Genomic DNA, 13,989 nt, shown 5'->3' on the forward strand with positions numbered 1-13,989 from the left:
ATCTTACATAAGGGAATATGGTAGGTATGGTTTTTATATATTTCTTTAAGTCCTCCATCATAAAGTACTGAAATCCACTTTTGACCTGATCCAAAGTAGACTAATGTCACTGTGAGTTTTTTCATAGAGTTCAATGGACTCTAGATGAACACTTCAGTGCTCATATGCTAATAATATGAGGCAGGTCCTTCACTTGTTACTTCCCCTAGAGATCAAATTCAGATATTGGAATTTTGAACTTCCTTTGGAGCTGAAGAGTCAGTTATGAAGAGTATATTTTGTACCAATACATGATCCATCTATATTTTAGTAACAGGAAATGAAGCAAATTTTGTGTGAAGTACTTCAGCGTCATTTTGTCTAGATTCATGGAAAACTGTGCTTTTCAAATGCACAAGTCATTTGAAACTTCGAGGTGTTGCACAAAAGATGCATCAGAACAAAACACCCTGAGAAACAAAAAGGAGAGAGGAGAAAGGGAAGAGAAAATGAGAGAAAGTGAAAGAGCAAGAGTGAGAGAAAAAAGAGAATGACTGAAAGAAAAATAAAGAAAAAATTAAAATTAAAATAAAGAGGAGAGAAAAAGCCCTTACTAAACTGAACTTTAAAACTCGAACTGTTTTCCAGTAAAAGAACTAGTTTCTGCCATTTACAGCTTTTGCAAAACCAATATACTTTGAAAATAGTTTAAAGATCTACTCTAACAAACTTAATACTGTAGTTTTTATGAACCATTTTATGCTGATTTTCAAGTCTAAGTTAGCTCCAGTAGGAGCTGAGAGTGCTCACCACTTCCCAGAATCAGGTCCTGATGGCCTATTATTTATTCAAACGCACTCCCTCTTCTCCACCCTCTGACTAGCACAACTTAACTGTATAGAGCAAGCATATGTATGTATGGAAAACAAAGGAAGTGGAGGGAAATAAACCATATTAAAGATGATGGTAGCACTAACAGCTGTTTCTAAATCAGCACGTCTGAGCCAGTCTATTGAGCACATCTGCTTACTGGCACGAAAGCAGAGTTTCTTTTCCCTTAGTCAACAAGTTGTTTAGCATCTGCATCTCCACATCTGATGATTAGGCTGTTACTTCAGATACAAGTAAATGATTTCACATTGCACATCTCCTGATGTACACGACCAATGTTTTTGATGTGACCAATTTACTTTCAGGTCTACTCTGTAGGAATTACAGAAGGACATGCAAAACAAGGAGGTTGACATTGTTAGTGTCTACATTACTAGAGTAATCATTGTATACTTATGATATATAGGTCCATAGTAGGCTTAAAGGCCACATTATGTGCTGTCTTGCATGTGTATCTTTAATACAACGTCATGATGTGGACATCAACTCATCATTTTGGTTCCAATTAAGCATATCACCTAAACTTCTCATTTAATACTACTTCTTCAGCAGAGCACTTCAGTCACATTAACTTTAAGGAGTTGGCTTCCACCATGCTCTGTAGAATGAAGATGCTTTTTCTTGACATCGGACTTTAGCATTTTGTACATAAAGAGAAAAGATAAATGGATACCTTCTATAATTAATATTTCTTAATAAAGACATTCTTGTCTGAAAAATTAAAGCACAACTACTTTAGTTGCACTATCTGCTGTCTTTCTTCTTTCAAGAAAAAAGACATTTCTCTTTAAAAAAGCTCTTTGATGAAATGAAAGATTCTTTCCTAAAATTAGGTTTTCTATTCCAAGTTTTAGTGGCATGAGTCCCAGACAAGATTAAAACTTGAGGTCTGATATCTCACAAACCTTAAAAATTAGAAAGAAGAGTGCTGTGCCAGTTTAAACTGTTACTATGCTATAAGGGATGCATATTTTTAAGTATGAGTCTTTGAAGTCAGTATCCCAAATTCCATGTTTTATTATACCTAAATGATGTGTCAGGAAGACCAAATCAGTGAGCCTTCTAAGCATTTTGTCCCTGGCTAGCCATTGTCCATTTTCTTTCATTATTATTATTATTTTTAATCTGTCAATTTACCTTCCTCTAATGCAGACAAACACATGGATAACAAAATAACCCTGACTTTTCAAAATTAAAAAAAAAAAAAAGTTACTTCTCATGTTTCTTTGGCTCTGAAAACATTCCTGTTATTTTTAGATAGTACATTTATGCTGCCAAGTTTTAAAGAAAGTCAAACTTCTGAACTTTACGGAAATCACTGGTTTTATACAGCTGAAACTTACTTTTCTTTTTGCATATATAGAAATAGTATTTTCATTTATTCAAGAAACCTATAAAAACAAACAGGAATGTGAATCTAGAAAAGTTTATTTTCCTTTTCTACGCTATGAATAAATACAAGGGTTGGGAGAATTGAACCTATGAGTTTTAAGATATTTACAGAAATGGTAGTAGAGTTATCAGTTCACTTCACTAACTAAAGATGACATCAGACTTCAAATAGTTCAGCTGGATTTCAGTTATGCTAGATGCATGGGAGAGTTTTATTCAATTAAACTTAGTTTTCTTCCTTATATGATTTAAAGGAATTCCAATTAAAAAAAAATCTTAAAAACCCATAACTAATTCTAAGTATAAAATGTCTTCTTAGTTATTATAAAATGATACCAAAATACACTGATTAGAGAAGATTAAATTGGTTTTGGAAATTAGTGAGTGGTACCAGAACCTTCTGATTAAAATTGCTTGTCACCTGCTCACTGATTTAAAGGAATCTGCTCCGTGTTACTTTACAAGACTTTGCACTGAATGTGCACAAGTACTTTGCAGCAGCTGTTGAGAAAAAGGGGAGGTTTTGGCAGGTGCACAAAGGACAGCTGAAGCTTTTGGCACCCAGGAAGGTGTAGGAGTGAGTTCTGGTTTTTTGTTACATAGAAGTCAGTTGAGGTTTGGGTACTGCTTAGGTGATACATTCTCCTTTCTACCTCCCACGCATAAACAGTGGTGGAATAGACATTATATTTCAGAGCAGAGCAGTGATAGGAGTATTTAATTTCTGTTTCAGAAGTCTTTGAGAGCACTCAGTTTACCTTCTTTACTCCATCCAAAGAACTGCCACCTTCTCCACCAGTGATCTTCAAAATTAATTTCATGATCAAATAGTTAACTCTTCCTATTCAAAACCTCTCTGAAGTTTCAGGGTTAACATACCTTAAGCAGAATGGGACACACTATTTCAGGTTCTTTCCTGCTACTGGCCTGTTGCACATAATCTAAGGAAATATTTTTATAAAATTATTCTCTCTTTTTTGTGCAGAGGAAAAGAAAGGCAATCTGTGAGGCTGCTACTAGAACTTCTTCTACTTTATTCTCCTACAATATATCTTTTTAGAGTCTACCTTCATCCAGTTTCTTTTCACATATATCTAAATCTACAAAATAAACACATGGTGGAAGACTAATTTGTGTGGAAGATTGCTTTTAGCTAAACTTTGCCTCCTCTTTGTATAGGCATTTTTCTGCATGAATTACTCACACATAGAGCATTTTATTTCACAAGAAAAGAATTCTAACACGAATCATTATACATCCTTTTTGCACAGGTCAACTGAGTGTGAAAGTTAAAAGATGGTGGGTAATCCAAACTGATTATGTTGATGCGTTTTTCTGCTCCTCCTTTAGTACAAAGAAAGGCAAATGTCAAGAAGTGGGACTCAGCAACCTCTGACTACCAGCCCACGACAATCCTCCAGTGGTCTATGTCTATGAAAGGCATCTCCCTGCCCAAGAAGCACCCTCAATTGTATTCACTTAAGCTCATTCTATAGTTCATAACTTCAGATCTGGAGGGGCCTTTTTGCCTTCCAAAACAAGACAGTTTGGGATGGTAAACCACCTTTTGATGGTAAACAAGTGTCAAAATCAATATCCAGTTTTAAAGCTAGTAAGGCTCAAGAGGCTGCAGCTGCTTTCCACAGCTTGCCTTGAGGAGAAGAAACTGGTGAAACCAGAAACAGATTCTACATTTTTCAATGCCCTGCATAAAAAAAAAAATCACCTTTACTCTCCATGACCATTTGTACCTCTCCAATACCATTTGTTCTTCACTGATTTCTTCTCTCTGTTTTATAAAGTGACTATAAATGACAAACTTAAAAAGTTTCTATGTCCTTAAACAGTTGACAGCTACTTCTTTCTCAGCTTTCTAAGAAAGGGTAGGAGACAGCAGAGCCTTATTCACTTTGTAAAAGCAGATGTATGTATGAACTGGTAATATTTCTGTCTATATCTCATATGCTGCTTGGTACAGACAGAGGTTTCTCCCCACCCAGAACCTCACGGGGTTTCTCTGCAGGTGTAATGTCCATTCAGAAGTAACAGCTTGAGGCACTTGGATGTTCTCACATGGAATTGATTGTTCAAATTCAATCAATACTGCAAAAGTAAATATGCTGTTTAAAGTTTTGCTATGTATGGGTTTTTTTAGAGAATTATTGTACAAATCAGAATTATGCAGAATTTATAATTAAGTTTGCTAGCAGCATTCTTTCCTAAAAAAGAACCGAGTGAGAACAGTAACTCTTACTGCTAGTATTTATATTGTTCAAGACAAATATAAAAGTATTAGTGAGTTTTATGTTATTAAGAGTGCTACTTTAAATATAACAAACAATCCAAAGGATTTCAAGCCACACAGACTCATTATTATACTGTGTATAGAGAGTACTTAACACATGGAAGCTTGGAATGAGCAGCTGCCTCTCAGAGAAGACATGACAGCACAATAAATCAGACAGATATGGTCAAGCTTGTCCTATCAATACATTGTTTGATTTTGTTTGAAAGTATACAGGGGAATAATTTTACCACCTAACCTTAGAAATATAGCTTCCTAAAGTAGGAAACTAGTCATGCTGTGTGATGCATGGAGAGACATTTACTCTTCCAGAGGTGGTCCAGAACAAATACCTTATTGAGGAACATTGAAGTCCCTGGTTTCTCACCTGAGTGACTACGGGGAGCTACCCTTAACTTACCAGTCACATCTAAAAATGCAGTAATTAGACTCCCTTGAGCTCTGCAATGCTGAAAAGGATTTCACTGAATTCACTTGTGATGAAGGATTGAGGCAACTAGGTTTGAAGGAAACTCTTCTAATGCAAAACTTCATTTATTGTTTGTATAGTCATAACTACGCAGTGCTATAGTGTGGGTTATGGTATTATACCAACATTGCCCAATGCATTTAAATAACGCTGCTTGCTTCTCTTTCTGGTATAAAAATGCATTACAAAGCTTCTTCCTTTGTCACTCATCCCATGTTGGTACCACATACATGGAAGCCAAACACAGATGCAAAATCACTCTTCATTTTGACAAAGTTTTGTCCTTTGTCTATGCAAATTCAATTGCTTCAGGCCTTTTTATAAATGATCGTTGGTTTCTGGGCTGGTATTGGTAATTAAAGTTAAGAAGAAATAAACCTTCTCATTGCCATCAGCAGAATTTAATCTGCCTAGGTGGGATGTTTCATTTATGTTGGCAAACAGAAGCATTACATATTTGGATTGTTTATTCCGGTAACCTTAGCTAGCCTCCAGAACTGCAACATTACTCTTTTGATTAGCTCCATGCAAAAAGATCTTGTGAGGTGGAAAGATCTCCTACTCTTTCTATATTTGGCAGGACCAACTCCATAAAAATGTCCATTTTGCCACGCCTCTGATACCCCACTGCAGCTGCTTCCTCTCCTCATCCCACAGTGAGATATTAAAAAGTTTGCATGGAACCTTCTCCAAGTTTATCTGGATGTACAAAGAAGCCAAGAATGTGCTTGTCAAAGTTACAAATGTCTAGGGAGCTAAGACAGTTTTTAGACTAACTGGCTTCTCAAAATATAATAGAGGCCTGGCAGCTGAAAATTATTAACTGCTGGCTGAGCAGGGATTGTGAATACCCTCTATAGGAGATGGAGCAGGAATTATATGTACCTATGCTGCTGGAATTCTTACAATACCATAATAGAGCCATCCTATCACCAGATGTGCTTATAATGTTCTCAAAGTGCACTCTTAATATCTAGGCAATTGAAGCACTTATTTAATTTCATCCTCCTGTCTTGTAACTCAGGTTTCCTTTTTAGGGAGTGATAGAATTACTTCCTTCTCCTGATCCATATGTTGTGAGGGGTTTTTTTCATTATTATTTTTGTGAAATAGCTTTCCATGAGTCATTTATGTTTGAACTGATCTTGTAAGTTGTTTCAAAAGTCAAATGGAGCCTTACTTTGATGACTGTAGAAAACTTTAATACCCTTACATAGCTTTTTAAATATGGTCAGACATATGTTTTTTCTACAGCTTGTTTAAATGCCAGAAAGGTAATTATGAAGTGTTAGTTGGTCAGTGCCTCTTTTAAGCTGTGGCGTATGGTTGAAATTATCACTATAGTCAAGAGGAAGATAGAGCTTTCTTAAGATAATAGGCTCTGTGATTTATCTCATATCTTGGGAAATAAAGCTGTAACTTTAGGATGACCCAACAATACTTCCCCCAGATTATTTTTTGTTCTTCTGTCCTCTGAATACTATATTTGTCAATTATTAAAAACATAGCAAAAAACAATTATGCTAAAAAATTAATTTTATGAGGGCTTAGGTCATCTCTCAAACCCATTTTCTGAGGAGATCTTAGTTTACCCAATACCCACTGTTGGTTTTTGTCAACGTATTATCTGAAGCAAGTTTTAATTGCCCGTGTGCAAATTCAATGTGTCGTGAGAAATCAAAGAGACACTCCAGCACAAATAGTTCTACAGCCTGTAATGAAATCAAGTTTATTATTTAAGTGTGTACTTATTGAAAACGGAACTACTGCAGTAGCAATGCAGCTTTTGGGGGAAAAATAGCAAATTAAAACTGTTCCAGATATAACAATTTTCTAAAAATGCTACCTCACTGAAGAGTGGTTTCTTTTTTGAATTCTATCAATGTATTTTAGTTTAGTTATAATAATTTTAAGGAAAGGACTGGTTTTGTTTCATCTGTTTAAGATAGGTGTGAAATATGATCTCCTCTGTTGAGACAGCCAGTATAAGAAAGCAATAATGGTAGTAAGTAAGCAAGTGCTGTTATCGCACTCAACAATAATCACTCATTCTGTTAATGATGGAAAGACAAGTCCTGAATATGAGTCTTGTGAATGCAAATAAAGGAAATATTAGTGTCACACTAAGTTCACCCTGGAGTATTTTTTTAAGTCATTGAAGGAATACTGATATAAAACAAGTATGTTAGAAGAGTCAAGCCTTTTGGTTTACTTCATTCAGCTTCTAAAAACTGCCGTATACCATGGAAAAACACACCCAGTTCCATGCCTATTTAAACCATATTCCCATCAAAGCAATATATTTGATTTTAAAAAGAGACATTTCTAATTGACAACATTGGAAGTGATATCATTACTTTACTAAGTATGATTCAGAAGCTGAAAAATACATCCAGAATTTCCTTTCAATTTTCTTTTTTTTTTTTTGATTAACAATACAGTTTTTATGCTAACTTTTTTTTCTTTTGTCTCATAACATCTTATTCTGGCAAGATACATAACTGGATTCTATCAAACTAAAAATCTTAATGCTTCCCTTTTCTAAGCAAGAGTGGCGGGCGGGCAGGCAGAAGGAAGGAAGGAAGGAAGGAAGGATGGGAGGGAGGAAGGGAGGAAGGAAGGAATCTCTGTCAGCTCAGTTCTCACCCTGTGATAGTCTGGGGAAGCAGAAAAGAATTAGATTACATAATCAGATAGACTAATTGTAATTCTATACAAATGATCACAATTATCAGCAGAATGCTTAGAACCGACATTATGTGATAGCTAGAAAACAGAGTACTCCTGTGACATAAATGAATTCTCTGCACTTCTGTAGCACAGGCTGCCTTTTCTCTTCCAGAGACAATATACAATATTTTTCTGTCCCTTCTTTCAGTATGCTAAATACTCTTAATTTAACTATTTCCTTTAGGATAGTGAACTGTCTCTTCATTTAGCTGTACTACTCAACCTGATCTTTGAAGAAAAGAATAAAGAATTTATCAGGGAGAACAGTTAAATTCCAGCCTAAATTCACCATTAGTAAACATGGGGATATGTTTTCTTAATTCAGCCTACTGATTCTTGTCAAAATAGCCAGTAGATATTTTTTTTTAACTTATCATTGCTCAGCTCCACATTGACTATACCTTTGTCACTGAAAGAAGAATTCATTTCTCCTCCGCTTAGATGTCAAAATCAGGTGTGGAAGTTAATCTAATTGTATCAGCTTACCTTAGTTAGTGGAAATGAAAGAGCCAAAAGTTTTTTAATTGTTTGATACAAAATGGTGTGCTTTACAAATATAACAGACATATTTAAATCACTGAAAATGGCCCAGTGGAACGTGATAAAGTGTTCAAGTCAAACAAGAGAAAGCTTGACAAACTGGAAGGGACAGACATTTTCTAGAGGCATTCAAAGAAAAAAACCTGTTTCATATGCTTGTGTGAGTAAATGTGTGTTCCTGTGTATAGAAAAGGCTAGATTTTAAGAGAGATTTCCATTTGCATAGTGTTAATGAAACTCAAGAAAATTGCAAAACTTCTCATATCTAGAGTTCACAGTGCTACTTTGATTTCTTCCCTTGAATATATCATCATCTTACTGATTGTATCTAGCACAATACCTCAATCTAATATTGATTCCTGAAGAAAGGATGACTGTCTATGAGTGGGCAAAAAGCTTTCAGTTTTAATGATAAAACTGTAGGTAGTATTCCCTCAGATTTGGTGTATTTGAGTCCAGTATTCTAAATGTCTTTACTAAAACATATTTATAAATGTGTATGTTGATGTAATTATTATTTGAAACATGACTTTACTCCATATTTAATGTGTTGGGATGAGATCCTGAAACACTTCATTACATGCTTAACATGAATATTTCCATTAGAAATCAATGTGACAACATGCATGATGAAACTTGAGCACGTGCAGAAGTGTTTCCTGGACAAGGGTTTGGTGAGCAGGAAACCAGTAACAGTGATAAGAAATTCCATTGTCTCCTCTGCTTTCACAGCACAGGGTAAGATAAAGTTAAAATTGCCTGTATTCCAGTTTTGCTGGTGTTCCTATTCTTGCTGCCATCTGGAAACAGGATGTTCAGAAACTCTGGACAAATGGCAAGTGCATATATTTAATAGAATAAAACAAGATGCTTATATTTGTTGCATGCAGGCAAATCAACTGCTTGTGCATGCAGTATTTGAGACCTATCATTTCCTTGGTCACATCAGTGTGGAAAGATTAGAAAAGATGTGCATCAGTTTAACAGACATATTACGCATGCTTTTATCGTCCATCTCTACCTACCAGATGAAAGTGATCTGTAGCTGGTACATATGAAAATATTAATTATTTGCATAGCAGAGAGATAAGAAATGTTTATCATTTTGCTGTAAACATTCAATCTGATAGATCAACACATCTATTAGTAACATAAACAAGAACTCTACTGTGAGAATCTACTAACCAGTGGTAAATATCGGGCAAGCATTTAAAGTCCATTATTTTTCATCAGTACCTGTCTTTCAGTGAGGTCAAGGTTTACTGCTATCTCATATCGCCTCAGCCTGGTCAAATAGTTATGATGAGCAAATTCTGCTTCTAGCTCTCTGATTTGCTCCTTGGTGAAAGCTGTCCTTTCCTTCCTGGGCTTACTGTTGACCTCTGACTTGTAGTTTCCTTCTTGGGAATCTGAAAAAAAAAAAAAAACAACCCACAAAACACATGAAAAAAGAATTTCATTTTCAAAGGTAAGTACAGCTAAATAGGAAACAAGCTCAAAGATAACAATGTGCTTAAATTACATTCTTCAAACTTTCTTCTCTCAGAAATACACCCTTGCTTTCATACCTATGGATTCTTCACCATAAATCAGGATAGCAGCAGTAGCTCTGACAGGCATGAGCTGCTGCTTCCATTCATGCACGTCAAACTTTAGTTTAAACCTCGCAGTGTTTCATTTCCTAACAGTTCTCTGTACAATTTCTGCAAAGTTTCAACTCCTTCCCACTTCTGGCAACTCTTGGTGCATCCAACAAGTACAGGATGTGCATCATTTGATTGGTGTCTTAATGAATAATACTTCAAGAATCTCTCTCCTATCATTTCACTAATACTTTAATCCAAAGCTGTATTTTAAAGAACACACTTTAAGGTTTAGCCAGTTACACCTTCAGGGAAAGGTAACAAACAAAGCATAGGAAATGCAACACGTCAAAAAGAAATTGGTGAGCATATCCCATGTGGTAATGGAAACTCCTCCTACTCATGCCATAGTCCAAGTAGGGAGGTTATGCCAGAGCTGGTATCAGTGCAGAAAATTTACTAACACTACAGTTCATTGCCTAAGGAACACTTCAGTCACAAGCTTATACTTTGGTCAAAGAATATTTGCTGAAAATTTCATCACCACCCTCCTCAGAAACAGGTACATTTGGTCCTAAGTCAAGCTACTGAACTCAGTGATAGTGATTCTGTTGCTGTCAGTGAAGTCTGTTTAAGTAAATGAAAAGTGGTCAAACTGGGGAAAAAAAAAAAAAAGAAAGAAAACAGAGAAAGACCAGTGGAAAGGGATGGGGGCGGGGGGAGGGAATAAATACAAGGACCAGACATTTATAAGTTTAGGTATGATACAGCACCTATAAATCCAAAATTAGCAGGAGATCAGTAGGAGTATCATTAGTCAAATTCTGGCCTCATAAACCATCTTAAAAATGTCACAGATAAATTCACACTTCAGCTGCTAATTTAAACAGAAACCTGCCTCAACATCCAAATGAACAGGCCCGAAAGAAATCACTTCTTGGGACTCTGTGTCAGATGAATCATTTACATGCCTGAGACTGTCCTACCAGCCAGTGGGTCTGGTTTCAAAACTACAGTCAACTATCACTGTTTTCACTTTTTGTCAGTTACTCTGCTGCTTGGAAGGGAACTTTTTTTTCTTTTAGGAGAACTGTTGAACTCATTGCTATAGTCATTACTTTAAAATGTTTTAAAGCTAATGGATTCAAATCACCAAACCTCTTAACTTTTGCTGACATGACACACAGAACTGTGTTCAGATGTGGTGGTACTGCTTGTGTGTATGACTGAGAGTATCCACCACTGTTGTTGAGTGGGTTGGGGAGCTGTTCAGACACAACTGCAGTTTTCTACGATAGGACCCCATTAGATGCCATTGACTACAGTGTTGTGCCAAGGTTCATTTTCCAAACTCAACATAGAAATCTTGTCAGATCAAACCCACCTTAAACCTAGAAGTTCACATTTCTTCCTTCATACTGTTTGGCAAACTAGAGTCACTATAACTTCTTTCTGCATTTTTCAGTTGCAGAAACATGTATGTTACCTTTCTGCCTTGAAATTTCCTCATCATAAGGTGCAAATACTATGTAGATGATGTGAACTTAAGTACTTAAACCCCTATATCACCATTCCAATGCATCACTGAAGATACCTAACTCATTTTTCTTAGCATTCAGACTTACCATTCTTATACCACCAGAGACGTGTTTCATACATGTTTGAAAGCAGGTGGGTGTGCATACTGCTTATCTGCAGTATAACACAGAAATACATTTCATGCAAGTCATTGCTAAAGTCTTCTTCACTGTTATGGCAAACCTATGCTCATGTGAGGCCATGAGCCAAGAAGTCTTCCCATGTCACTACTTTCAACAACAAAGATCCATGGCTCACTGGTTTCCAAACTAAAGGGTGTGACCTTAAATAAAAGTAATGCACCTACAGATGAAACTGATACCATATTAAAAATTAAGTACTAGAAATTAAGACATAAACCTGGAAATGCTACATGCAACTGGGGTCAGACACATAAAACCTTGTTGGCTACTGCTACTGTAAATTGTCAAAGAGAAAAACTTGAGGAGTCCCCATCTAAACATCTCTCAGGAGGATACTGATCTCTATAAATGACCAAGAGTTATAGTACAAGGAATTTTTCTGCAAGCAGATGGTTCCATGAGGAAAACCTAATTACTACACCAGTAAAACCATAATAAGCCAAGTCATCATTCAGGTTAATACTCATGGTTCTGAGTTACCAACTTACTAATGTGTCTAAACTAGCAGGTTACCATCAAAATTCTAGGTTACTGGGATAGTGATATAAGTAAAGAGAAATATAACTGCATGAGTACCATCTGACCTTCATCTTTGCCAGCACAGAGGATTCAGCACCGCTAGCAAGGCTAGCCCACACAGATCCTGTGTGAATATAAGCATGCTTGGACAACTGGTTATTTGGACAACTGGTTATTTAGACATGGATACTACCTTTAAGTCAATGCTGGATTGTAAGCACCTGGCAGCCACAGTTTTGTCAGCAGTATGATTTCATCTGCAGGCTGACACAGTGGAAAAGTTTCAGGTTTTCATTTATTTGTTGTGAATGTCACTGAATGCATTTCTAATGGTCAATACACTCTGAAAAAAACCCCATGATATATTCAAATATTGCTGAAAGCAAAAGTTGGAGAGGTACGCAGAAACCTGAGACAGGTACATAGAAAGCTGACTCCCTCTCAGTAGTGAGGTGCACGCAACACAACTGTAATCCTAGGAAATCTGTTTCAGCAAAGATCTGGCCAGCAAGACAATGGTATTTTGTTGAATGCATTTGAGATATTGAAAATATATCTAAAAGGAGACTTTGATAGATCCCATTTAGGTGAACACCAGTTATGAACTCTTGCCGTCATCTGACTTCCTCTGCTGCAGGGTTGTTGTGGTTCATGTACAGATAGCCTTTTATCTCCTATTGATATCATACTAGTTAGAATAGTTACTTTTTGAAATTTTGGTTGTTTTAACGTCCTAAGTGGTAAATTGAGTCTTTTTGATTGTTTCTTTTTAACAGTCTCTACAGAAACAAGATTGGGAGCTCCCAAAACCTTCTGACCTTCAGTTTTCTGTTCATATCACCTGACCAGGTTCTCTTTGGTGGAAAATGGGTGGGAGACTTGGAAGAGATTTTTGGCAGAAGTCATGTCAGTCAACATCTGTTCTGCAGCTGTTGCAACTAAGACAAGAAAAAAGTCCCAACCACCTCAGTTTTCTTCTACTGGCTACATCTTATGCCAAATGGTAGGTGCAGAGGCAGAGAACAAAGCCTAAAGGGATCTAAGTTACACTCCCTGCCTCTCAAAAGGCACATGTAAAATGTATACAGATGGTACAAACCACTTGATGAAAAATACAGCAATCTATATTGTCTGTCTTCGGACCTCTCCCAGACAAATTCTGGCACACTCTCAGAAGATGCAGCCTACATGCAGGTATTAGTACCTTATCAGTCTCTCTTTTGCAAACCTTTGTTCTTTGGATGTCAAGCAATGTAGTCAGTTAAACACTGCTTTGAGGCATGCAGGTCATCCCTCTTGCTCAGAACTGGTTTTATCCATTTTCAAAAACTCCAGGCAGCATCTTTGATATATTCTGTTAGACAAAAATGCTTATTGGTAACTGATGTAGAAGGCACCATTTGGAAAGACATTCAAAGCTATAAACGACTGTTTTAGAGATCTTTGGAGGGTCAGATTTTTCCTGAGTTTAATAATAGCTCAATTTTTTTTACAAAAAATTATTACTAATAGCACTTTTCCCCACCCTCAAAAGTTACTTCTACTTTACTCTAATGGTGTTGGGATTGTTTTTAATCCCAACATTTGCATTGTCCCACCAGAGTTCTTATTTCCTTCCCTCTACATCACTGAGAGATGAAGCATACCAAGCCACACAAGATCTAACTCCTATTTGTAGAATATGAAAAGTGGTCATTTTGGTATTTTTGCTTTTGATGCATGCCTGGGAAAAAAAGGACTGGTCACAGAATAGGGAAAAGAGACTGGTCAGAATATTTGTGATACAAAAATCTGCTGCTAACAGAATCACAGGCAAAATGTGCAAGAAGCACCTGCAATTTTTTTTTTTTTAATTAGTTC

At 36.3% G+C, this 13,989-nt stretch overlaps 1 protein-coding gene across 1 annotated transcript in view; it reads right to left on the reverse strand.

Annotated features, from left to right (window-relative positions):
* The window catches only part of LOC104507428 (homeobox protein MOX-2-like), a 16,113-nt gene extending 4,565 nt beyond the window's left edge, over window positions 1-11,548 (reverse strand). Inside the window, exons 1-2 of the mRNA XM_010148702.1 lie at window positions 11,515-11,548; window positions 9,543-9,715 (exon numbers count right to left, since the gene is read on the reverse strand). Coding sequence (XP_010147004.1) covers window positions 9,543-9,715; window positions 11,515-11,548 — 207 coding nt within the window. The remainder of the gene's footprint in view (window positions 1-9,542; window positions 9,716-11,514) is intronic.
* Between the last annotated feature and the right edge of the window lie 2,441 nt (window positions 11,549-13,989).

This window comes from Eurypyga helias, unplaced genomic scaffold (assembly GCF_000690775.1).
Source record: "Eurypyga helias isolate BGI_N326 unplaced genomic scaffold, ASM69077v1 scaffold38203, whole genome shotgun sequence".
Classification (NCBI taxonomy): Eukaryota; Metazoa; Chordata; class Aves; order Eurypygiformes; family Eurypygidae; genus Eurypyga; species Eurypyga helias.